At 32.9% G+C, this 25,313-nt stretch overlaps 5 protein-coding genes across 9 annotated transcripts in view; 3 read left to right on the plus strand and 2 right to left on the minus strand.

The window, feature by feature from the left end:
* The window catches only part of LOC114941605 (protein Wnt-4), a 39,891-nt gene extending 34,976 nt beyond the window's left edge, over positions 1-4,915 (plus strand). The window contains exons 5-7 of the mRNA XM_029316623.2: positions 1,076-1,253; positions 1,425-1,656; positions 2,098-4,915. Coding sequence (XP_029172456.1) covers positions 1,076-1,253; positions 1,425-1,656; positions 2,098-2,299 — 612 coding nt within the window. The 3' untranslated portion in view covers positions 2,300-4,915. The remainder of the gene's footprint in view (positions 1-1,075; positions 1,254-1,424; positions 1,657-2,097) is intronic.
* On the minus strand, positions 633-8,045 carry LOC114941604 (UDP-glucuronosyltransferase 1A9). 2 transcript variants are annotated; one of them, XM_029316621.2, is made up of 6 exons: positions 7,226-8,045; positions 6,692-7,037; positions 6,319-6,574; positions 4,927-5,498; positions 2,065-2,295; positions 633-1,724 (listed from the first exon to the last, which is right to left on the minus strand). In XM_029316621.2, the coding sequence occupies exons 1-4, from the start codon at positions 7,591-7,593 to the stop codon at positions 4,990-4,992; spliced, it is 1,479 nt and encodes a 492-aa protein (XP_029172454.1). In that variant the 5' UTR covers positions 7,594-8,045; the 3' UTR covers positions 633-1,724; positions 2,065-2,295; positions 4,927-4,989. The 2 variants fall into 2 exon arrangements, with proteins under 2 accessions (XP_029172454.1, XP_029172453.1); XM_029316620.2 differs by lacking the exon at positions 2,065-2,295.
* A 167-nt stretch (positions 8,046-8,212) lies between these two features.
* On the plus strand, positions 8,213-10,347 carry Nup62 (nucleoporin 62). Of its 2 annotated transcripts, none has more exons than XM_029316816.2 (5): positions 8,213-8,382; positions 8,572-8,844; positions 8,953-9,328; positions 9,459-9,699; positions 9,855-10,347. In XM_029316816.2, the coding sequence occupies exons 1-5, from the start codon at positions 8,328-8,330 to the stop codon at positions 10,215-10,217; spliced, it is 1,308 nt and encodes a 435-aa protein (XP_029172649.1). In that variant the 5' UTR covers positions 8,213-8,327; the 3' UTR covers positions 10,218-10,347. The 2 variants fall into 2 exon arrangements, with proteins under 2 accessions (XP_029172649.1, XP_085343161.1); XM_085487035.1 differs by lacking the exon at positions 8,213-8,382 and adding an exon at positions 8,390-8,473.
* Positions 10,348-10,364: 17 nt separating this feature from the next.
* Hus1-like (Hus1-like checkpoint clamp component) lies at positions 10,365-11,706 on the minus strand. Its single transcript, XM_029316819.2, has 3 exons — positions 11,383-11,706; positions 10,830-11,236; positions 10,365-10,752 (listed from the first exon to the last, which is right to left on the minus strand). The coding sequence occupies exons 1-3, from the start codon at positions 11,432-11,434 to the stop codon at positions 10,384-10,386; spliced, it is 828 nt and encodes a 275-aa protein (XP_029172652.2). The 5' UTR covers positions 11,435-11,706; the 3' UTR covers positions 10,365-10,383.
* A 314-nt stretch (positions 11,707-12,020) lies between these two features.
* The window catches only part of Myb (proto-oncogene like protein Myb), a 31,194-nt gene continuing 17,901 nt past the window's right edge, over positions 12,021-25,313 (plus strand). The window contains exon 1 of one of the 3 annotated variants that reach the window (XM_029316815.2): positions 12,021-12,725. In XM_029316815.2, coding sequence (XP_029172648.2) covers positions 12,649-12,725 — 77 coding nt within the window. In that variant the 5' untranslated portion in view covers positions 12,021-12,648. Of the gene's footprint in view, positions 12,726-20,662; positions 21,368-25,313 lie in introns of those variants that run through there. The other 2 variants (XM_029316812.2, XM_029316814.2) reach the window with 2 other exon arrangements.

The following is a 25,313-nucleotide window of genomic DNA, read 5'->3' on the forward strand; positions in this document are numbered from 1 at the left end:
AAAAACGACATCGCGAATTTATCGCAAATTATTTAGTATAAAAGAACAATTTAAAATATTCTTTCGGTAAATGTGATATATAAAGAATGAATAGAAATAGTCTAACTTTGTGTATAATGGAATTGTTAGTTTTTTTCATATTTATAATTATATTCAAAATTTTTGATAATAATTATAAATAATATATTAATATTATTAATATATAATAATAATTTTAATATTAATAATAATTAAGTATTAAAATATTTTTTTGTGAAATTTCGAAACAGCGAGTTTTAATTATATAGTCATTATTTTATAGCGTATAAATCAACTTCGAGAATTGTGTATTTATTATCAAGAATACGATACCATTAAAGACCACCCTTCTTCGGTTACTTGACTATAGAAGGCTGTCATCGATAAGTCGACGTGTGTGGTGCCCTTTGAGGAGGGAGAATGACGTTACTCACGGAAAGGATTACGTTTAGACAGCATCTGACAGCGAAAGCAAAGAGGGCAGGGTATATAATCTCAGCTTGTTGACATGTATCAGAAAACGATGAAAGCAGATAAAGTACACGTATTCTTGAAATATTAAAATACTTAATATGAAATATTTTTTAAAGGAAATCATAATTTAACTATCAAAATGCTAAATACAATTTTATATTGTATAATATACATTTTTTAATGACGGGTGTATTTATTTAAGTTATGCATTTAACTGTACTTGAAACTTGTATACCACGTATTACACATTTATTACCATGAATATCGTGTTTAAAGCTACCTCTGAGAAGTTACAAAGCTGAAGGTCTTTAACTACTATATTTTATGCAAAATTCTCAGCAAGTTTAGGATCTATTTTCTTAATCTCTATAACTATTGTTAAAGCTCAGAATGCAAGAATTTTGGAAGGAAAATCTTAAGAGAAGTTTTCTTTCTCAGATTTTTTAGACGACTCTGACAATGTACATATATTTTATAATAAATTTTTAACATAGAGAAATGCTAACGTTACTTAGATTATTATATATATAAATTTGTATTAAATATATAGACTGTACTAAAACGTATGATTTGTTATGTACAGGATATACACTTTGGTGAAAAGTTTTCGCGAGACTGGTCTGACAGTGGAGAGGAACCGGTGAAAGAAGGCGTCCTGCACGGGCCAAAAGGGCTGGCTGGTCAGCTGATGAGGAAACATGATAGCGAAGCAGGCAGACGTGCAATTCGCTCTAGGATGCAGCGTGTATGCAAGTGTCACGGTGGGTATAACAAGACGTTAATAAAAAATCTTGTATCTGTCTCTACCTCAAATATAATACATCATAATTTTTACATGTATATTATAGCGCATTTTGTAATCCTTCTTTCTTCATTTATCGAACGACTCTTTCACTCTTATTTTCTTTTTCCCTTTTTTCTTAACGCGACAGGTATGTCCGGTTCGTGTAGCGTGCGTGTGTGCTGGAGAAGACTTCCGGCATTCAGGATGGCCGGAGTTGCTCTGGCAGCTTTGCACGAGGGTGCCGCTCTGGTACGATTGGCTCAACGTGGTGGAAGAAGACCAGCTAGGCTCAGACCGGCGCGTCCTGATCTCAAACGACCGAACAAGACGGATCTAGTTTATCTCGAGGACAGTCCTGATTACTGCGAGAGGAATCTCACGTGAGTCTAATTCGTGTTGCGCAAAAACACCGCCAATTCAATCCTTGAAACTTCCAGCTAATATTATTCTGCAACAGTGTAATATAAGTAATAATTAAATATATAATATATTATTATTATATGCATTTTAATGTTCAAAAAAGAAATGTGTATCATTTTATGCCTGATGTAAAATATATCATATTAAATGTTTCTTATATGTCAGTAAATTTGTAATATAAATTACAAAATACATAAGCAATTTGTTTAGAGAAAGTATAGTCATATATTTCATATATTATTATATTATTTCATCATATAAATGAAATTTTAAATGGAAAGAGTTTATTGTCTACGGAATTAAATTCTTGTTTGCTTCGACGCTGCTGTCTATATTATTTTTTTCATATCTTTACGAATTATTATTACACGGTTTTGCAGTAAATTTAATTTTCTCTGTAGACTCAGCATTCCCGGTACACGAGGAAGAATATGCAATCGGACGTCTCTTGGTCTTGACGGATGCCGGCTGCTGTGCTGCGGCCGGGGCTACCAGACGCGGGTGCGAGACGTCACTGAGAAATGCAAGTGCCGATTCGTCTGGTGCTGTCACGTCAAGTGCGAGTTGTGTCGACATACGCGGGAGGAGCATGTGTGTAACTAGAATCGTAAATGCATTCCGAATGGAGTTCGTTCGGCCTATCTGCAGGAACGCGCTCACGTTTTATTCTTTAAGTTATAATTATCGTAATTAATTTGTTGCCACACGCTTTACGTTGTATATCCTCATCAGTTGATGCCGCAAGAGGCTACACAACGATATGTTACGTCGATGCTGTTTTTCGCCTAACTTAATTCTTCAGCAACTATTGATCGCGCGAACGAAGCAGGGCGAACGCTCTTATTGAGGCAAATACTTTGAAATTTGCTTACGCTTGACGTAAAAGTATTTGTTTCTGTGAGAGACTATAACAAATATATGGAAAGAATTGTGAATGATAAATGAGAGAAATATGACAAGAAATAACTCGAATAATTGTATATTATAATTCGGTACATGCGCATGTTTTCATTTAAAAACAGATGTTTTAATTATACTTTTTGCTAAAAGTAGCTTCACTTAGTCACATATGATCTATCGATTTAAAGATCATTTTTTTAAACAGCTATGATACGTTTCTATCTATAAAGAACGCTATAAAGAAGTTCGAACGAAAGTCCCCTAATGATCAAGATATTCTCAGTATTATTATTATCGTGCGGCTAATGTAACGCAATGCTCGCCCAGTCGCTGTTGCGTGGCTTATCATGATAGTTTGACTGTCAGGTGTCACATTACTTACGCGAACGTTAATGCATTGAAAGTCAATGTGTTACTTTAATTTACATTTAATCGTGTAATATTATCTCGACTCGGACGTACCGCAAAGGAAAGATTTATATATTCCAGAAATACATTAACACGCATGTCACGCATATTTTGTATGGCATCGAGTTCTTATCCCTCGTTTCGATTATTTTATATATATATATATATATATGTATTTTATATATATGTATATAGACATACATATAATACATATATATATATATATATATATATATATACGTGTACTTAATATATGCGTATTCTTATTAGCAAGAATCGAGTGATAAATGATTTTGTCGAAATTTGATCTAAATTTTTCTCTGTGTGACATGTTTACGCCTTGATGTGCCAATTTACTATTTCCGTATACAACAGAGAGAAAGACAGAGAGACGATAGGAGAGATAAAAAAAGAGCAAGCGAAAGAATATAAAAAACAAAAACGTGGTACAGAGACCATAATTACGCAAAGATTACTTCTTTCGCGTTCTTGCACACATTCGCGTATAATTACGCGTAGGATTAAACGAGTAGTCCTATTTATATCGAAATACAGATTTTCATGGTGTGTCTCACAAGTTCTCTAGTGCGCTAGTAGAATCTTCATTTTGCTCAAGTAACGAGCAAGATTCACTGGTGATTCGGGCACGAGAAATGAACGATGTTGCGAGGCGTCTTTTCAATTTCTTCGAGAGCGAAGCAAAAAATACGTCCTCAAAATTTTCGCGTCTTGACTCGCACGAATCGGGAACAATGAATTCTGCCAATGAATGTAAATAATGTCTCACACACCATTTTTTCTAGACTCTACTAGATCGTAATCATCGTTGTATATACGTATAAGCGTTATGTATCAGCTTCGTTTAGAAAAATTATTGCGTTCCTCGCGATTCTCTTCAGACGAAATACATAAACCATCCCCACGATTTTATCTCATATTCTGTCTCTCACACGGTTTTTATATATTTAATATACATATGCATTTATATAATATATTATAAATGACCGCTTTATCGTATGCCGCGTTAATTTAAGTCGGCAGTCTAGTCATTTCTCACAAATTCTCTAATCCGTAATCAGCCGATATTCATATTCACAGCAAATGTTCACGCATTTTCTTCGGCCAAACAAATTTCATAGTAGCATAACGCACTTATTATTTCACAAAACATAGACATATATTGTTATTATTATTATTTTATACTTGTAGCTATTAAAAATTATGCAATAATACACTTACGAACACGAATCTACGTCTCCAACGATTTGCTAAAATAAGTTTACTACATTATCGAAAAAGAGAATGATATATCCAAATACAATTATATTAAAAGAAAATCCTTTACACAACATTGATGTAATATTTAGTTATGAGAAATACATATGTTTAGAATATTTAGCAAAATTCGATACGTATACATGTAAAATTGCTCCAAAAATTTTATGATAAAGATCACGTAGCGAATATTACGATATCATGTGAATATGAGCCATCAATATATACTACTTATTTCGCGAAGTTGCATATATCTATTATAGCTTATTTGTTTAGGATACAGCCTTAAGCAAAGCGCAGTAGACATCGCGATTCGTCCGTAATATTTATAAGAATTTAGCGATAAACACGAGAAAATACGCTCATGTCAGCAACATACAGAAATCAGTATTGACAAACTGTAATTTATTTTCTTCACGATAATGCATCACATCATTATACTCGTAGTTCTTTCAATCGTATTATGAGAAAAAGTATATTCTCGTAATAATAATAGTAATAATAATAATAACGTCTCTTCGCGCTCCAACTAGTTCGTAAAACTAGTTAGGTAAATCCTAGCTCGTAAAAATATTTGTATTCGTATGTACCTGTATTCTACGTGCATTTATATAAATATACAGAAATGTCCACATATATATACATACGTGTATACATCAATGTCTTGACTGTAATGATGCTCCTCCTCATCATCATCATCATCATCATCATCATCGCGTGTATCGTCCCTTTGACTTTTGGACTTTGCTGGCCGTCATTAGGTATCGCGCGACCACCGCGCAGCCCGTGGAGACGATCCCGAAGATCACGCCTACCAGAAGACCCACGAAGAACTGAATATCCTCCGTGAGCGTCCTCGTTTGGCTCTTGGCTCTGTGAAACTTTCGGTCGTCGTCCTTCGTCCTCGCGACATAGTTCAGCCAGTAGATGAGCCTGTCCGAGGCCGGATTGAGCCTATCGCGTATCGCCAGGGAAACCTTTCGCGCGTTCTCGCGATAAGCTGCAGTCTCGTGCATCTCGTGCACGACGTTCGCCATCTCCTCGGCCGAGTCGTAGCCGTTCTCGATGGAACGAGCGAAGCCCAGCTCGACCGCGCGGGCAGAATTGCGAGACTCGTGCGTGTCCCTAGGTAGACATATCACGGGGGTTCCGTGAAAGGCGACTTCCAGGAATTCCGTTTCGGCACAATGACTCAACACCACTCGGGTTCGGCTGTAACCTGTAACAATGGAGCGACATTATTGAAGAAAGGTGTTTTGCTGTATTATCCTTGCGGTTATTCAATTCAATGGTGCTTTGATGAGACCCTTGCATTCGCCAGACACGTATTCTATCAAAATAAAGTAATTTTTTCGATTCATTGTTTCCTTTTACAGGTGTATACTCTCAGGAAAAACCTTGAAAACCTGGTACTTGCAAGGAATTTTGTTTTACCTTGAAAAATCAAGAAATTCAGGAATTTAAAAAAATTGCCCTTTTGATCATTTTAATCTTATTTAGCACTTAAGATGTATAACATATTTTACAATACAACTTTGTAATATTTAAGTTTTTATTAAAATTTTATGTGATTTTTTATTGATCTATTTCAGTATCAAGATTTTAAGTTTCATAAACAATTATTCCATTTTTTAATAGGTAATATTTAAATAAATTAGTACTCCTTATTTATTTTAATAAATAATTAAAAGGAATTAATATTCCTTAAAAAGCTTATAATAAACTATTTTTGTTTTCTATTTTTATATTATATCACATAAATTAACGTTTAGATATAATGATATATCACACTTTGTTATTGTCCAAATTAATTTTACAATTAATCGATATTAAATGCTAGAAAAATTTTGCACTCTTCATAACTTTCCAATAATTTTTTTACAAAATTTGAATAGACACCCTGTTAATTATGTGTTGCTACGGGAGAGAACTAAAGGTCCCTTCCATAAGAATCTCCATTTTGAATATTATAATATTTTAATATGTATTACATGTTGTAAAAAAGATAATTTTTATTAATGCATAAATAAATATCTCACCTATGAGGTCTTGTCGATCAATATCTCCGCGAATAAAAAGATTCTCCGGTGCAGCGATACTTGTCTCGCCCTTGTTAATTCTCCACACAATAGCTTGACCTTCTCTACCTTGAGGCAATTTCTTCGCCAATTCTTGTATTAGTATTTCATAATTCTTGTCTAATAGAGCAACAATAGTACCCAATCTATGTTCAATTAATGATTTTTGTAAATCTCCGGATAAAGGATGTACGCCTCTGCAATGATGGCAACCGACCTGCTTAAAACAATTTTAAATAGTTCATGTATAAATAATTATAGTTTTGAAACAGTCTGAAATATTTTAAGACACATAATAGGGAAATAAATAAAGAATAATGTGCATCTTACAAACCTCTACGAGTAATTGTGATAAAACTGCAAAACTGGAACGTAACACCGTATCAGCTCCCCAAAGTACTAGACGGACATCAGAATAAAGATGATCTAAGTCAAAATTAACATCTGGTAGATATTTAATTGCTAATTTTAAAGCAGGAGTTAGATAGTCATTTTTAGCAGCAGAGAATATGGATCTTCCTGCAAAACTCGTTGTGAGTCTTGACCAGAATCCACCACTGTGTATCGGCAGAGCAACTCCAGTGCATTCTAATGCATACAGTTCTTCATCCGGGTTCTTTATCCAAATTACTGGAATGGATTCAATATATTTGACAAATGGAAGCAAGCAGCCATCGTGTCTAAAATAATGAAAAAACAGATGTGAAGTATATACAAAGATATATACACATAAAGAAACCTATTATTATAATTATATGTTATATATTAATATGCTAATATTTTATTTAATTAATAATGATTTTTACACATATATTAGTGTGGAATCATGAAAGTAAGAATTAAATTTGAAAACTTAAAATCGATATACCTTAATGCTGGAAATATAGTGAATGTAGGTTGAAATTCTCGTATTTTTTTCATTATCTCGTCATCCCGGAAGAGACTATCGCAGGCTTCTAATGCGTGTTTATCAACAGTCGCCGATTTATCAATATTAACGTTTAGTTTCAATACTTCGACGTCAATTAGATTATTATAAAGATCGTTTTCAGAGTAAGATGGTATTATCAATGTTGTATCAATTCCCTGATCCGACAAAGTATTAGCGAGTAACGATAAATCATATACACTTTCAAACGCAACTATCAAAGCCGACAGAGGAGGTGTTGTCATTATCGAGCTACTTGCAGCTCGAAATAAATAAAAATATATATACAAATTAATTAGAGGCAACATGATAAATATGTGTTACTTATATAAAAAACGACATATATAACTTTCTCAAACAAAATTATTCGCACAAATAAAATATAAAAAAAATTGGCTTAAAATGTATCTACACAAAATTTCTCCAAACACCCTTTAATTTCTTGATTAAATCGGAGAATAAAACTGCAGAAGTTTGACAGAGTCGAAAAGATGTTTCTCGTTGTTTCTAAACCTCCAACCAAGCACCGGCGTAGGAATATATAATTCTCATCCGAACGCAGAACGCTCGGGAGACGAGCGATGACAGATGACAGTGTGTGAGGAGGCTCCAACTCGTCTCTTTTATGGATGTAGGAGTATCAACTGGATCTCGCATGCCGGCTCTCCCGCTGAGAAGCGGGAAAGATTTACATCTACATTATCACGAACCTGGATTCGGATTTACGTTTTGATTATATTACACCACGTGATAATTTAAATGTACATACATATGTAGACTGTTAGCTATATATTTATTTCTAGCATAGAAATAAAAGTGACAGGATTGGTCCTCGTCGACTGATAGCTGTTGTTTGATTGGTCCATTTTATTTGGATAAATTTGAGATGACATGCGGGACGCCCATCTAGCTTGTTTTTGTACGTTTATGGTGGTAATTTTAAAATAGTTCATTTATAATCGTCCTTAACCTCGTGCGTTGCGTTTATGAAGAGATAATTGCTGGTTCTGTCAGATTAATTGGTACATCGAAAGTATAAATAATGAGTACACCTCAGAATACTGGATTATCCTTCGGGACTCCAAAATCTACAGCAGGTACAGCAACGTGTTTTATTGGAACATGAAATGAATTTTTACGCGTCTCTCGCGTCTCTTTTTGAATTCGAGAAAAAGGGAAAAGTTATCGGTACTTTGATGTTTTTTTTTTATTTTATATTGTATTTATTTACTTATCTATATATATTTATACATTTATTGTATCATATTATTTTTTAATTTTATTAGGAATTACTGGTTTGACCTTTGGCACTCCGACTACCATGGCTACTGGTACTGGCTTTGGCCTTGGCGGTGGTATAACTGTAACCACAACATCTATATCCACAGTCTCCAGCCTGCCAAGTTTTACAAATCTGACGAGCAGCACAACGCCCATGGTTGCGCCAACAGGACTCTCCTTTGACGCTGCAAAAACATCCACAACTGCGACTCCAGGATTTTCTCTTGCAACCACTACAACAGGAGGTCTTGGCTTTGGAACGTCGAAACCGATGACAGGTATTTTTTGGTGTAATATAAATAATTTCCTTTTTTTTTATGAGACACAAGAAGGATATTACAATATATATATATATATATATATATGTATGTGCTACATTTATATAGGTGCAACTGGTTTGACTTTTGGAACTCCAACTGTTATGCCTGCTGGAACTGGATTTGGTCTTAGTAATACAATTGTGACAACCACGTCTCAACAACAAGTAGGGAATGTTCCGAGTTTTAGTCTTCCTAGCAGTACAGTTCCAACATCTATGACACCAAGGCTTTCATTTGATGCTGCAAAGACAGGATATAATACTACTACAACTGCAACTACAGGATTTTCCCTTGCAACAACCACAGCGGCAGGATTTAGTTTTGGAGTTGGAACATCGACAACAAGTGCCGCAGGATTTCCTTTAAGCAAAACCACCTCAGCTGCTATTTCAACAAGTCTAGCAACACCTTCTACGCATACTTCCTTGGGTACTACCACTACGTAAGTAGCTTTATTATTAGTAATCATGAAAGCTTTATTTATAATAATTAATTTTTACGTATTAAATAATAAAATTAATTTAATTATGCAATTTATTAAGCTTCTAAAATTCTTTCCTATTTTATTGCAGTGTTAGTTCTGTAACTGGTATTCAATCAGGAACTATTAATTTCTGTCAACTTGAAGAATCCATTAATAAGTGGACTTTAGATTTAGAAGAGCAAGAAAAGGTATTTGTAAATCAAGCAACACAAATTAATGCTTGGGATAAATTGTTAATAACAAACGGGGAGAAAATAGTAACACTGAATCAAGAGGTTGAAAGAGTAAAAATTGAGCAGCAGCAACTGGAGCATGAACTTGATTATGTTGTAAGTAATACATAATTGCATTTACAATATATAGATTTACAATTTTTTAATATATATATATATATATAAAATTTAAGACAATAAATTAAGATAACATTATTTTTTTATATAATTTTATTATAAATAAACTAAAATAACAATATATATTAATGCAGGTCGGACAACAGAAAGAGTTACAAGAATGTTTAGTACCATTAGAAAAAGAATTAGCATCTCTTTCTGTTTCGGATTCTGATCGGGAATATACTTATCGTTTGTCAGAAAATCTCGATACTCAATTAAAACGTATGTCTGAGGATCTGAAGGAAATAATAGAACACTTAAATGAAGCGAATCGCGCTCAGGACTCCAGCGATCCTATTGTTCAAATTGGAAAAATTTTGAATGCACATATGAATAGTTTACAATGGCTAGATCAGCAAACAGCTTTGTTGAGCCAGAAAATACAACACATTGATCAGATGCATCAAAGTTTTAGACAAGAAAGTGAACAGAACTTACATTTAGCATATAATTAGTTAATTTCTTATAAACTTCTAAGATATTTTTTGAATTTACTATGTTATGCCAATTATTGAGGAGTGAAGAGTGTGAATGATGTAAATGTGTTGAAATGTAAGAGTGAAAAAAATAAACATATATTTTGCATTTCAATATTATTAATATAAATTTAAGTTCTTTTTATTAAGAGGCAATGGCTGGTATGAAATAATGTATTTTAACATATTCCCCTACATCTAAAGTCAGTTTTACCATCTTTTCCTGCAATAAGTTACACTTGACACTATCTGGATGGAGAATGTCCCAACCCAAAAACATTGCAAGTTTTTTTAGATTCACAGTCGCAGAGATATCATTAGATTCTTCTTCTTCTTGTCTGCTTTCCCAAACTTGCAATCCTTTAAAGTGAGTCGACACTGTAGCATAATCCACTTCAATTTTTAATATCAGTGTACCACATTTATTGGCAGTTATTATCACTTGTGAACTCATATTTTTCATCCTATCTACAACATATCGCAGGTACTTCAAGTTTGATACTTCTAGCGATATCTAAAATAAATTTTTTCATTTTTATTACATTGATCAGATGTATGTGTGTTTATTGAATATTGTATTATGATACTCACATCAAATTCAGGAACATCTGGCATTTTATGTTCTTGCCATTCTTTACGTGGTACAAGCCTCACCGGCACATCGTGTACACATTGTCGCGAGTCAATAGACAGGGAAGATAAGTCAATATCAAACGTGAGACAAGGTTGTCGCTTATTTGTCAATTTAATTTTAACACTCTTTGCCATTATTCTTAGACTATTTAAGCTTCTGGCAAACATGGAGGCATCAAATTCCAAACAAATTTCATTCTCCTGTTCCGAAACTCCGTTCATGATATATTCTGTAAAAAGATATTGTTGAGAAAGCACAGCCCAGAGCACAGGTATTCGCTCGTCACCGATATTGAAGCATAATTCGTCCGGTGTCAATCGCAGAACGCAGTATTTCGCCATTCGGGATATGGTGTTGACAATAGCTGGAAAAATAGATATAATCATGATTAATAAGGAATAGTTGATATACGTGAGATACAGTTGGAATGAAAACGAAAAGACGCGAGGTACGAGATCTATCTTTAATAAAATTTGCAACAAGGTTAGAAATACGAAATTGAGATTTTACTTGCAAAATCTCGCATAATATTTTGATCCACCATTCTGCATCTGAATTTCATTTTAATTAAATTATATATTTATTGCTGATCACTTATTAAATACTAATAAACTGATTTAATCAACAAAATACGAAATTGGCGCGAAAATCTTCGCCGGTTACGCATGTCGATATAAGTGCGTGAGATTTATTTGTCAGTTTAACTTTCTGTATATTTTTTGTTTTATCCCATTTTAAAAGCATAATATATAATCTTTTGTATTATAAGTGTATAAAAAGTAAAAAAAAATCAAGATGTATATATATATATTTCGATCTTAATCTCAATTTAATATACATTTGGATTGGATAATATATTATATTTGCCATTAATCATTAATTTTTATATTATTTATTATCATTATTATATATATATTATTTTGTAGCAATATTCCGATAAATCGTTTATGATATAGAATATAGATGTATGTATTCAATGAAGTCTGCTGCTAATAAATGATTAGAAACGCATTCAGTTGCGTAATCTACTCTTCGCGCAAGATTAGCGTTTGACCAATCACAGCGCGAGTAGCGAGTCTTTTAATGAAAACGAAGTTTGACGTTTGACAGTTTGCGCGCGCATCTAGGTTCGCGCAAGTTCATGTCAACGCGCCGTTGTTCAACCGTAGTCGCGTAGTAGATACCTCCGTTGTTATTTCGATAAATTGTCCATTTTTTCGGTCCGGACCTACGCATAAATTGTGATCCATAAAGCTCTATACTCTATAGAACTGAATGGCGTATCGGGAAAACAACGGGACAGTCGTTTATATCCGCCTGCGGCTGTTAATTGTGTCGGAAGGAAATTTTTGTTGAAGAAAAAAAAAAGAAAAAAAATGGCGGATTCCTCGTCGTCGGTAACATAGAAACTCGGGGGCTCCGAATCTAACTTCAGGTTAGCGTCGATAATGCAGGTAAACAGTGCGTCGTCGCGGGAAGTTACCTTGCGCGTCACGCGAAATAAGTTAAAGTGATGTCGCGACATCGCGGGGAGCGAGACGCCTCGTAAAGCGTCCCCGTCTGTCAAACTCCCGTCGAGATCGACGCGATCGGGATTCGATCGATCGGACGTGTCCGCGGTGGACGAGTGAACGCGCTCGGCGATTCAGTGACAGTGTCGCAAGAGGAGCCTGACGAAATTTCGCTGGCCAAGATTCGGGAATTCGCGTTGGAGCGAGGGTGCGCGATCGGCCATATTGTTTAAATTGCTGTGGGTCCAGCAGCGGCCAGCGTTACATGTCTCCCGCGTCCAGGAGGAATTGTTCCCCTCAATACGATGCAGCATTGAGCAACATGTATCTGAATAGAAAGCGGTGAGTCGCCTTTTTTTTAGCAGTAAACACTCGCGCATCTCCGACTTCCGATGCTATCTTGACATTGTTTTGATACACATTTTCTCTCTCTTTTTCTTTCTCTCTCTCTCTCTCTCTCTCTCTCTCTCTCTTTCTTTCTTTCTCTCACTCTTGCTCTCTTTCTGCATTTTCTATGTTTAAAATTGATATAAATCAATATTATGACTTTAAAGAAAGAAGAGAAGGGAGAAAGATTCAAATAGGAAATGTGCAACGAAGGGAGCAGCTTGGCTGTGCTTCTTTCTTAAACGTAATATTTTGGCGGGAAAGGGAAAGAATGGAAAAGTGCAAGCGATATATTCATGTCGTATGACATTTCAATATCGAAATAAGAGACGAATAATTATGCATTCAGTTTTTATTCAGAATTTTATTTAACTCGATATCTTCCTAATAATTGAAAAATCCACGAGATGCATTTTTGAAGACTTTTTTGCATCTCCATTTTTTACATAAATTTTTGCAATTTTATTTTTTTTTGGAAATTATTTCTATATTATTAATTATATGTATGTACGTGTTGTAATGCGAAAAATTAAAAACAATGACGTTCATGTTTCGAGGTGAACTTGATGTTTGTCAATGTGTCAAAGGTCTATTTGTTATCAATATTGATTTATCGATATTGATTATTATTATTATTGTGTCATTTGTCCCCTAGTCGAATGATTGATTTTTTATATTGTTAAAGTAATCTATTTTTGTAGAATGTATATCACATCTGATATTGATCTGATTTTTTATTTTTTATATTTACTTCTTTTTTTATGTGAAATATATACATATATGTATATATACATGTGGCGATAAACAATCTTTTTTATTTATAAAACAAAATTAAGAACAGATCTTGTCAAAAGTCATATATTCATATTTAAATTAATGTTCTTTATAATTATATGATTATTGCATTATTAGGGAAGTTTTTCTTAATTAAAATACTTTCAAAACTAGTGGCGTATTTAGGATATTATTTCGGGCGGGAAAAGGCTGGGGAAAGAACGATTACATTAGAAACTTATATATTAATTAACATTAAGCAATGGCTTATAGTTTCATTTGCCTAATAAAAAGTGCTTTATAAATAATTATATACGAAAATGTTGATAACATTCGGTTAGATCTCGGATTTCGAGAGGGACTGAAACTTGGCAGCCCCATTTAAAAAAAATGATGTAATTATATGTACATATATAAAGTGTGCGTGCGTTTTGATATTTTTTATTTAATTTTTTGTATATAAATTTTGTTATATAATATTTTATTATAATTTTGATACATTTTTCTAAATTTATTTATTATATATATATTATTATATATTTTTATTTTTTTCTTTATTATATCCTTTATATACTTTTTATAAAATTCGATAAAATTATAACATTTCCGGTTATAAATACTTGTTTTTCGTTCGATGACACTTTTTTGCATTATTTTTTCATTGCATCGATATTTATTGTTTTTCTCATTTTTATATCCAATAACCAAGAGAAGTATAGAATAACTCTTAAAAGGGTAATAAAAGAAGGGTCAACTTTTTTTCGAGATAAACTATTTCATGAATATAGCCAGGAGGTCTAACAGATGATATGCATAATAATGACAGTTAAAGTTCTTAAATTTATTGTTACATATAAGAATGTTGATAAAAGTTTTTAAACTTATTCGCGTAAATTTTGCATATTGAGATATTTAAAGAATATTTTAACAAAATAATTTTACTTGATAAATCTTCATATACTTATAACATTTTTTGATATGAAGAACTGCATAATTTTTTAACAATTGTTTAAATACAAAAAAATCGTTCTTTCCCTTAAATAGGGGGAAGGAGGAGGGAAAAAGAGAGGGCTCTTTCCCAATTATGTTTTATTATTTTTTATTAACCAACAATTTGATATTATGTACAATTGTATACAGAATTGTATAGAGAATTTTCTCTTAGAATTTACCTTGAAAATCGTGGTAATCGTGGGACAATATAGAAGAATTTCATAAGAATTTCTCTAATTAATAATTACCACAATTGAAAATATTTATCTATCACAGATATAAAATATGTGCGATTAATTTTACTACATACATAGTAAATTTTACTATCTACATTATTATTTTCTACCATGATTTTCAAGGGATTTTTTTACCATGATTACCATAATTTTTAGAGTAAATTCTAAAAGAAAATTCTCTCCTGTACTTGAATATTTTCGGGATTAAATTTGTAAAAAATATACAAGTTGTATCAACTATAATTACTATGCATACATATATGCATCCCGGTGCACTTTAATTTCTATCGCGCGCGAATATGCAGTCGGTCAAAATCAGTCACGCGCGTATTACCCTGGGACACCCAGCTAGCGATTTTTTTTTCGTATCCCGGAACGCTGCACGCTTCCACTTATCAATATTAAGTTGCCTGTTGGGAGAAATAGGGTGACGTCAACCCGCGGGTTCTCCGGTGGCTCGCATGGCAACTGCCAGACGAGGACAAACGCAGCACGCGTGCATCGCCTGCTGCTGGTCTCTCGTAGTCGCGAACACGCCCCTGTACACGCTTGTCGTCCTGTCGGTGCCCTCCCACGTCTCTCCTTTCTCTCCGTTTGCTTTGATCGTCCCCACGTCTGTTCACGCGTTTCGCGCTTTACTCGTTATTATTTGCATATTGCTATGATTCGAAGATTGTGCTCCTAATCTCGCTCCGTTCGCCTCTGTTTCCGGTACACATATGAATTCGAGGTCCCCAAATAGTTTGCCCGTGTATTTTAATCTGTATCATTTCGTGGATTCAATTACATATATTTGTTTGCATTATGCGAGTATTTATTTAAAAAATAATTATTTTAATATTGAAATTTACGAATGTTGGAAGCAATATAAAAATAATTAATTAAATCTGAATGGAGAATATTAAGAAGATATCCTTTTTTTGATCATTTTTATAATCTAAAGACTTTAAATTAAGACTATAATAATTAGTTATATTTAATTATCGTCGAAAAACGAGATGAGTCTATTAAAAATGTTGCACTCTAGGTGTTCTTTATCGGAGATTCGCACAGCGTACAGAAATGCTCTCGGCTAGGTATTTAAAAAATAAAAATTATATTAATATTGACATTTATGAATGTTGGAAGCAATGTAAAAAAAATTAATTAAATCTGAATAGAGAATATTACGAAGACATCCCCTTTATTTGATCACTTTTATAACGTAAAGGCTTTAAATTAAGACTAGAATAATTAGACAGTTAATTGAATTATCGTTGAAAAACGAGATGAGTCAATGAAAAATGTTGCACTCTGGGTGTTCTTTATCGGAGATTCGCACAGCGTACAGAAATGCATGCTCTCGGCTAAGTGACCTCGGTCGAGGGCCGGCGACGTCGGCGGTCATCTCGCGCTCGCGCGCGCGGAAACAAACGAGAGACAGCTGCCCCCCGTTCATAGGAACAGAGGCGAACGAGCGTGGCGACGAACCCTCCCGGCTTGCTCGCGGGCCCCATCTCTTTCATCCGTCGTGGATGCGCCGCTATTCAGCGCAGGACGGGAGTTCGAGAACGTAGGGCAGAGATCGACACCCGGCGCATGTGGCTCTTTAAGTTTATACCTCGAGTCCTCTCTCTCTCTCTCTTTTTATGTATTTCCATTTCTACGTGCATATTTATTAAAATTAAAATTGCGACAATGATTTCGTTGATAAGAAGATCGGACCTCAGAATGCAAGAAATGATTATTGTTATACATCATCGTGAAAATGAGCAATATTGGGTGAATATTAAGGAGCCATATTGTGATTAATTATAATTTTTTGAACTGCATCGAATATTATATTAATTACATCAGATCTTCGAAAAGTATTCATATACTATTGATTATTTGCAACGATGATATAACAATTTTCTTGCATTCTAATGTTCAATTTTTTATTAACGAAATTATGGTCGTAATTTTAATTCGAATAAATATGCGGCAAAAAATTCAAAGAATTTATTATGAGAATATTAAGGAGTCATATTGTGATTAATTATAATTTTTTGAACTGCATCAAATATTATATTAATTACATCCACTTCAAAAAATATTCATATAATTATTCTGCATTCTGATGTCCGGTTTCTTATTACTGAAATTATTGATGTAATTTTATTGTAATTTGAAGAAATCTGTAGCAAGAAATTGAAAGAATTTATTGTGTGAATATTAAGGAGTCATATTGTGATTAATATAATTTTTTTGAACTGCATCGAATATATTAATTATATTAATTACAACATCAATTCGTTAATATTCACATAATATTGGTTATATTAACAATGATATAACAATTTTCTTGCACTCTGATGTCCGATTTCTTATCACCGAAATTATTGATGTAATTTTAATTGCGTCTATTAAAATCAGAATATTCTGATCACTTATAAAACAGAGGATAAAGAAACAATAATATTAGCACAGTATCGTGAAAATATAGCGTAACAACATTGACACGCTTCTAATCTTTTATTCTTATTTGGTATTTAACTATGTTTATGTATTTTGTTATAATAACAATGTCAAAATATTTGTATATTTGACATTGCTGATATACCTATACTTGGATAAGATAAAATCTTTCTGCTAAATTACGAGAAGATATGCTCTGGTAAAGAATAGGAATTCTACTAATTTTTCCTTTTTATTTCTATAGTTGTATCGTTCGCATTTATTTCTAAAGAAAAAGTTCATTACTCTAAGAATGTCGAACTAAATTTCACGCTTTTATACCGAAAACCCATTTTTTGTATTTTACCTGGTAATAAATTTTCACATAGGAAAGAGAGGTCACAAATAGAAGTTTTTATACAGGGATATAAAGTTTTTTAAATATACACCGAGAATTTTCTTTTAAAATTTATCTTGAAAATTATGGTAATTGTGGAACAATATGATATTGGAAGAATTTTATGAGTTTCTTTGATTAATATTCACTATACAATATAAAAAATATAATTAATATCTACCATATATAATAAGATAAAATATGTTTGATAAATTTTATTATGTACATAGCAAAATTAATCGCACATATTTTGTATCTACATATATAGATATTATATTTTTTATTGTGGTTAATATTAATTAGAGAAACTCATAAAATTCTTCCAATACCATATATTGTCGATTTATTATTTTCAGGATAAATTCTAAGAGAAAATTTTCTCTGTGTAAATATTAAAAACTTTCTAAAATGATGGTTATTTGAAAAAAATTGTATACACAACGAAAAACAATTGTACTCTTACTCTTATTCGATAGGTATAGATAAATCTTGAATATGTTACTATATCTGACATATTATACAATTCTCTTCCTTTTTTTTTTTTTTTAACCAAATACGAGACCATATTTACGAATACCCAACAATTTTTTAAAAATATACTGGGTGTACAAAATCTAATTTCAAGCTTTCATGCTGAGAAATTGTCTCTCAAAAATAACAAATGGTTCGCAAAACGCACTGTTTAATGCGTGACAATGCCGGACTAATTGTCCGTTATTCGTGAATTTTTTGTCAAGCAAGGATGGCCACAGAGGCGGTTCTCAGTACCTGGACCTGGAGCAGCCATGCTTGGTCGGTACTTTTCTTTTTACCCGAATTGAGAACCCGGAAGGCGGTGCCCTTGTGCGCTCTCCGGCGAGAAAAACCTGTCTGCATCACGAAACGAATCCGTCTTGCATCCGATCCGTCGTATCATCGCGGCCCGTGTATACTTGTATACCTGTGGATCCCTCTTCGTCACTCTTCTTCTCCGGCGTCTTTGCGACATCGCGCCTTTTCCTCGAATCGCGGCTGCGAAGGATGTGTTAATCGTCCGGACGCGTTTCGTTCTCGACGCAGTTTCGTAGCATCGTGCAGGAAGTCCTTTCTTCCAGATTTTGCATATCCTTTCAACTTCGACATATGCCGCACTCAATTTCCAAGCGGCCTCCGAGACGAGTCACGCAACGTTTCCTCTTCTGCGCGATGTGTTTCTCCATCTTCTACAGCTTCAGATTTCTTTCTGATATTAAAAAAAATTGTTGAGAATTTTAGTAGATTTAAAGAATTTTAGTATTAAAAAAATTTAAAGAATTTTAGTTACATTTAAAGAAGAATTGATGAAAAGCAAGATATTTTTTTAATTGCCTTAGAACTCTTATGTCAATTTATATCAAAACTCTTTTCATCCTAATATAGATAAGGAAAACAGATCGCAAAGAAAAAAATATGAATAAAAATGTTCTTATATAATCTTTCGTGGGTTTAATTTAATGCTTGAAAGAATTTGGAGCTTGTCGAAATTTTGTTGTATTTTGATCATCGGTGTTCTTAGAAGCGTGACCCGTAGAAGGATCCACGATGATGATTTCGCGCTGTATCGGCTCGTAATTCTTTTGCCGCGGTTCATCAAGGATTCGATCGGTTCCCAGAACCCAACGGGCGCGATACCGCCAAGAAGACCTTGCGGCTTATTCCGGAGTCCCGCAGCCCTTCCTCTCATTTCCTCACGTCTTTCTCACGTTCCTGTTCCTCGTCAGCCTCGCCGCAGCCTCCTCCTCCGCGTTTCTCTTCGCATCTTCTCTTTCTTCCAATCTCTTCTCGTCTTCCTTTCTCTTCACTTATTTTTCTCACTGTTTCTCCTGCTGGGTTTAAGTGACTTAAAGTCTTATTCACATTACAGTTAAATTACAGATAAAATTTAGCAAATCTTAACATGTCGAAATGTTAGAAATCTTTATTTTCACCGTTTTACATTAATTTATACATTATAAAACTAAATATTTTATATGGCGTTAAGTGCAGTTTTTATATTGCAGCTGATGAAATTATTCAATTCATAACCATCATATTTAATAAATATCAAACGTTATTTTTGTATAATTTTTCCTATCAAATTATTTGCTTATTAACGTCATTTATTATTTTATTATATCTATTCGCTTTTATGTAGTAATTTAGTTCTGTAATTTTTGTGTCGAAAGAAAAGAAATTTACACGAGCCAAAGTGTAGGTATAGCTTAAACTTAAGGCACGTACTGAGTCTGGGTTCCGAGGTATGCGACGCTATTACATTCTTACAAACAAAGCCTTCTTTCTGTCTTTTAATAGTACCGCTGTTGAAAACTTGAAAACTATTCAACTTTCCCACTTTTTCAAAGAGTTAAAAGAAATTTTTCAAAGGGAAAGATATTCATAAAAAAATATTTATAAATCCACAGAAAAAAATTACTCATAAAATAATTAATGCTAGAGAAACCTTGCGGTGTTAAAAAATAACTTTTAAAGAAATTTCAAAAAACTAGACAATTTTTGGATACTATTAAATGGAATCAAAAAGAAACTTTCTAATACTTCACCAGGTAACAATGAAATTCTGTCAACAAAGTTTCTAAAGAAAATTTATATAACTTTCATTTTTTTTTTATGCCTCTTCTACAAAGCTTATAGAAGAAAAAAATAAATAAATAAAATTAAAATTCAGTTGATGCGGCGAGCCTAAAAATTTGTCTCTCCCCACGTGGAGCTTCTTTTTCTCGTCCCGATTGTTATTCCACGCAGGCATTAAACCGTGGACCGCGTAGTATTTTGCCGCCTTTTTTCGGTCGATCGTCTGTAGCTGTTACACGACGAGTTCCTCGCATGTGTATGTACGTACATACCAAACATACGCATGGAGGGTCTCGTAGGGACGACCGGCGCCTCCACTCCACCTCGCCCTTCGTTCATCTACGAGTCGAGATCCCCGGTTTGCTTTCCCTCACTCTTCATCTTTGTCCCTTTCTCTCTCCCTCTCTGCTTGTCCGCTCCACCGCAGGATCCAACGTGTTGGGCCTTTCCACTGCGAACCCTTCGAAATACCACATACCATCACCATCTCGCCAGTCCGAGCTCAGCCGCCGTCCAAAGAGGGACGCAGAAATATTTGAACGCGTAGAAACACGTGGTAGGCGGTTCGTCTTCCTCTCGTTGTCAACGCGATTCTTTTCCTTCTTTTCCTACGCCGCTTCATTTATTAATCTCGTTCTTGCAATACGCGAATCGATTGATAACGAGGGATACTCTATCTAGTCGATACTATTTAAAGAAGTGAGATGCGAAGCGGACGAGGAAAGGAAGGAAAGAGGAAGAAAAACTTGCGAGAACGAATAGACGTCAGGAACATTCTAAAGATCATTACTTGGTGAGAAGGCGGAAAAGAGGAGGAAATTGGAGGACGACAAGTGTAAAAGTAGCCGTAATAGATATCTCTCCTTTCGATGTGATGTATTCTTTCGGAGAAATTCACACACAGTGATATCTGCACCGCGTGCAGAGATAGTACTTGTGAATCGGAGAACGCTTCTTCGGAGCATCTCTACGGGAGATCTTCACGGGATCTATTTACGTGCACGCTCGCCGGATATACTTTGTGTTCTGGCGTTCTCTCGACTCTAAACTCGTTTGCTTACCATCGCGTCCTCCCACAAGAATCGTGCTCTGCTTGTATAGATGATGGATATGCTATCGAATGATTTGTTCGCGAGTGGATTGCCGATTAATGCATCCTATCATTCGTCCATTTACTCACCGCCTACAGAAGCGTAAGTAGTTTTTGTCAAAATTCTCATAAATCGTGTTTATTTATTTATTTATTTATTTATTTTTTATCAAAATGGCACATATACACAGACACACAGATACCTGAAGCGCTAATGAATAATTACGCGATCCATATCGAGATGAGGAGTAATACAGACATTTTTTAATTATTATTAATTGCAAATCTATTATATATACACAGGAGAGATATTTTTTTAAATAAAATGCGTGAGTCATAATTTCCAATATTTTAGAGATATAAATCCATATTTTTTAAACCTTCTTTACATTTAAAAATTAGAGGATGGATAGTTATAATTCTCAAACAGATTTTATTTATTATTCAATTAGTCGTTAATTTTTTATTATTTTTTTTTATAAATTATTCCTCATAATCAGATAATTTAAATAGTTTCTACATAACTTTGTCTAATTTTTACTTCTCTGAATCAACATGAATTTGAGATGTCATGTTTATGAATTAGAACAAAAATGATCAAATACTAGAACAAGAATGATCATATTTCTCTGTTTTTATCTTTTAAATATTTTTTAGCATATTAAAAATTACAAAAATTTTTTAGCGTTGCGCGCAACATCTTTGCTCCGAAATAAAACCTTTATGAATTTGCATTTAATGCTATTGCTCCGATTTATATTTATTTTTTAAAAACTATTGATCTCTTAATATGTTTCAATTTCACAAGATTTCCTCAATCTCTTCCATGATAATAAATATGTACACTGAAAAAAAAATTTGTTAACTTGACTAAATCTTTCAACTAAATTACTATTTTGTTTATTGAACATAGTATTTAAGTCAAATATACATTTTGTTAGATTTAATATGTTACATTTAGTTTAAATATTTTTAGTCAAATTAACAAACTTTTTAGTGTACGAAATACAAAAAAAAAACAGTACCTAGATTTAACATCCACATTTCTTTCGAAATTCTCTTGTATCGTATAAAGGGTTAAACAAGAGTAGATATTTTGATCAAGTTTGATGTTCAAAGTCGCTTGGCTCAAATATTCAATTGAGAGAACTGAGGTCAGTCGTGTCAGTGATATCGCGAATGAAAGTAGTAAAGAAATGTGTATATATAAGCAGGGTATATATTTCCGACGACGGAAGTTATACGGCATATAATGTTGATATCAAAGGATGCGGTGTTATCGCAAAAGCGAGATTGTGAGAAGTTAATCAGCTCTCTTTTATTTATTAGGTCTATATAAATTTTTAAGTAAATATTGTTTTTATCTAAAAAAAAGTCAATATTAGAATTTAAATTAAAAATATTTGTGACAAAAAACGCAAAGTATAGAGAAAGATTATCACAATTATATATATCTCATTTATATATATTTTTTGTAATATTAATAGTTTTTACATTTTATAGATTGATAATTTAAGAATTACAGTATAGAGTTTATTAAAAGATTTTTAACATTTAATTTAAAAATAAATTAAATTATGAAAATAAATTTAAGTGTCATAATTTTATTCTCGTGGAATTTGTATTTATTTATATTTATAAAAACACGATTTATATTCTCAAATCTTGTTAGGTAACATAATTTGATGTCTTATGAATATTTAACAATATATTATAATATGAGAACTGTATTTAGATGTTTTTTCAAACTGAAATTCTTTGATCCATTCGACTATGTTATTTTTTTTGCAAATTCTTTCTTAGTAAAATAGTCGGAGAGGAAGTTATTATTAGCTGCAGTTTCTGAATTTTCGATATTATATATGTAATATTATAATTAAGGTTTCAATTAAAATTCTCTTAAAGTTTTTACTGTATATATTAATTCTAAAGTTTCATTATTGATACTTTTTTATTAAAGCGCGCAAAGACTTTTATTGTTAGTTATTAATTATTTGAAAACTATTGAAAATAATTTTGTATTGGCTTGAAACATTTTCAAATATTTATTCGCTACATTTGACATATCGTAGAAGAGGATAAATTTGAACCGCGCATACGTAAATTTAATTAATTTAAACATTGCATATGCAGTAATTTCTAATTGCTTTTTGCTTGTTCACAATGAAGAATACATGCATTTTATTTTCTATGAAAAAATAATGAAATATTTGAAATGTTGAATGTCTTGTATTGTCATCTTTCCGTGCGTTTCAAATAGCTTAAATTCAATTTTCTTATTTTATATTTTTAAGGTATATTTTTGTAGATAAAAATAAGGACAACAAATATTTTTAAAAAATTGAAAAATTACTTGAAACAACATTTACAATATTATAAACGACCTTCATGGTCACACTTGACGTATTAATCCTTTATAGCCTTGCTCTACTTTTGTGTACACCGTCCTTTGAAAACAATTCTAATGGTTTTTCTATTGAAATTTTAAAATTGTGGAAATGGATCGAGACAAAGGAAAAGCCAATATCTTCAGAAATCCTATATTTATAGTTTGGTCGAATAGTATTTTTTCTCTAGATGGAAGGAAAGAAAGAGAGAATAAATGTCCAACCGAGCGGATGGACGACAGACAAGAAATCCGGCAACTTCGTCGCAGCATGAAGGAATATCTTTCATTCAAGTTTAGCGCGCTTTTCAGTGCTAGTCATTTAACGGAGTACTCAAAGCCAAAAGAAACGACGAGACTTATTCGTCTTTTTCTGGCCGGTCGTCCTCGCAGGTCTACAGCCTCGGCAAGACAAAAAGGAAGGGAGGGTATAGACAGGGGGACTAGGTTGACTAAGGAGATTTAAACCCGGTTTCAGGCCAATTCTGTTAAGAATTTTTTACATCGTTTATTTTGTACCTTCAACCCCCATGCCCCCCTTCGGAACTCGTTCCATTCTTTTATTCAAATGCATATTTCTTGCGAAAGATTGGGATTACTTTTGTTTTGATTACATGCTATTACGAATTTTGCGATATACCGCAATATTTATATGGTATGTCTTGGGCTTCTCTTGCAATTACATATCTTGCAATTAGAGTATCGCACATCTAATATAAAAATAATCTCTTAATTTGACGATCTTTATATCGTCCGATCGTCCGTCGAAAGAATGAATTGTAAATATTGTTTATTTATTTACGATAGAATTTTTTTTATTTTGTTCTCTCGCATTTTTCCCATTCAAGAGAGTCATTTCTATTTTTTTTATTATCTCTATATTTTCTATTTTATTCTTTATTAAATTGAAAAATAAAGTTAGGATGCAATATAAAAATAAAAATAAAATAAAATTTAGAGAAATTTTTTAATATTTGAATTCGTTTTTTTAACAATTTAGGTTTTTTTTAACAATAAGGTTTTTCTTAACAATGGGACATCGGATAGTCGTACAACGATGTGCTTTTATTGTACTTTTGTTCAATAATGTGTACAAAATATGAAAAATGGTGCAAAAATTTCACTCGGTAATATAATATAGCGATTACAAAAGTATCCTTTGGTCCATTCCAATTTCACAGACTTCTTAGAAAAATCATTAAGTTTGCGAATATATTGGAAGGTCACACATGTATTAGCATAGGCTCATAATCATCTAGTGAAAGGATATGCCAGCTTTGTGGATACAGAATGACATATGTATGAATGGTCGTGCGCGCGTGTTCTTAGTGAAATCGAGATGTGTTTTTAGGATTTATTGTCCCTCGTTCTTCTATACATAGATTTCCATGTAGTATGAATCGCCCAAGAGTAGAGATATTCATTGATTATTTGATGTTTATGATAATGATTTCAGTCTCTTTCCGAAATAAGCCGCTCAGTTCGTAATTAATTTGCCTTGTTTATAATTATTCTCGTATTTACATACGAGAATAAATTTTATATTTCTATAATTAGTTTTTAATATATTTAAATTTATTTATGAAGTTTTTTATGATACATTTTTCAAAATTTTGATTATTTTATTCTTTAATATTTCTACTTTTTAATATGGCAATTGTTA

Source organism: Nylanderia fulva, unplaced genomic scaffold (genome assembly GCF_048542155.1).
Source record: "Nylanderia fulva isolate GAGA-0341 unplaced genomic scaffold, ASM4854215v1 Scaffold5, whole genome shotgun sequence".
Lineage (NCBI taxonomy): Eukaryota > Metazoa > Arthropoda > Insecta > Hymenoptera > Formicidae > Nylanderia > Nylanderia fulva.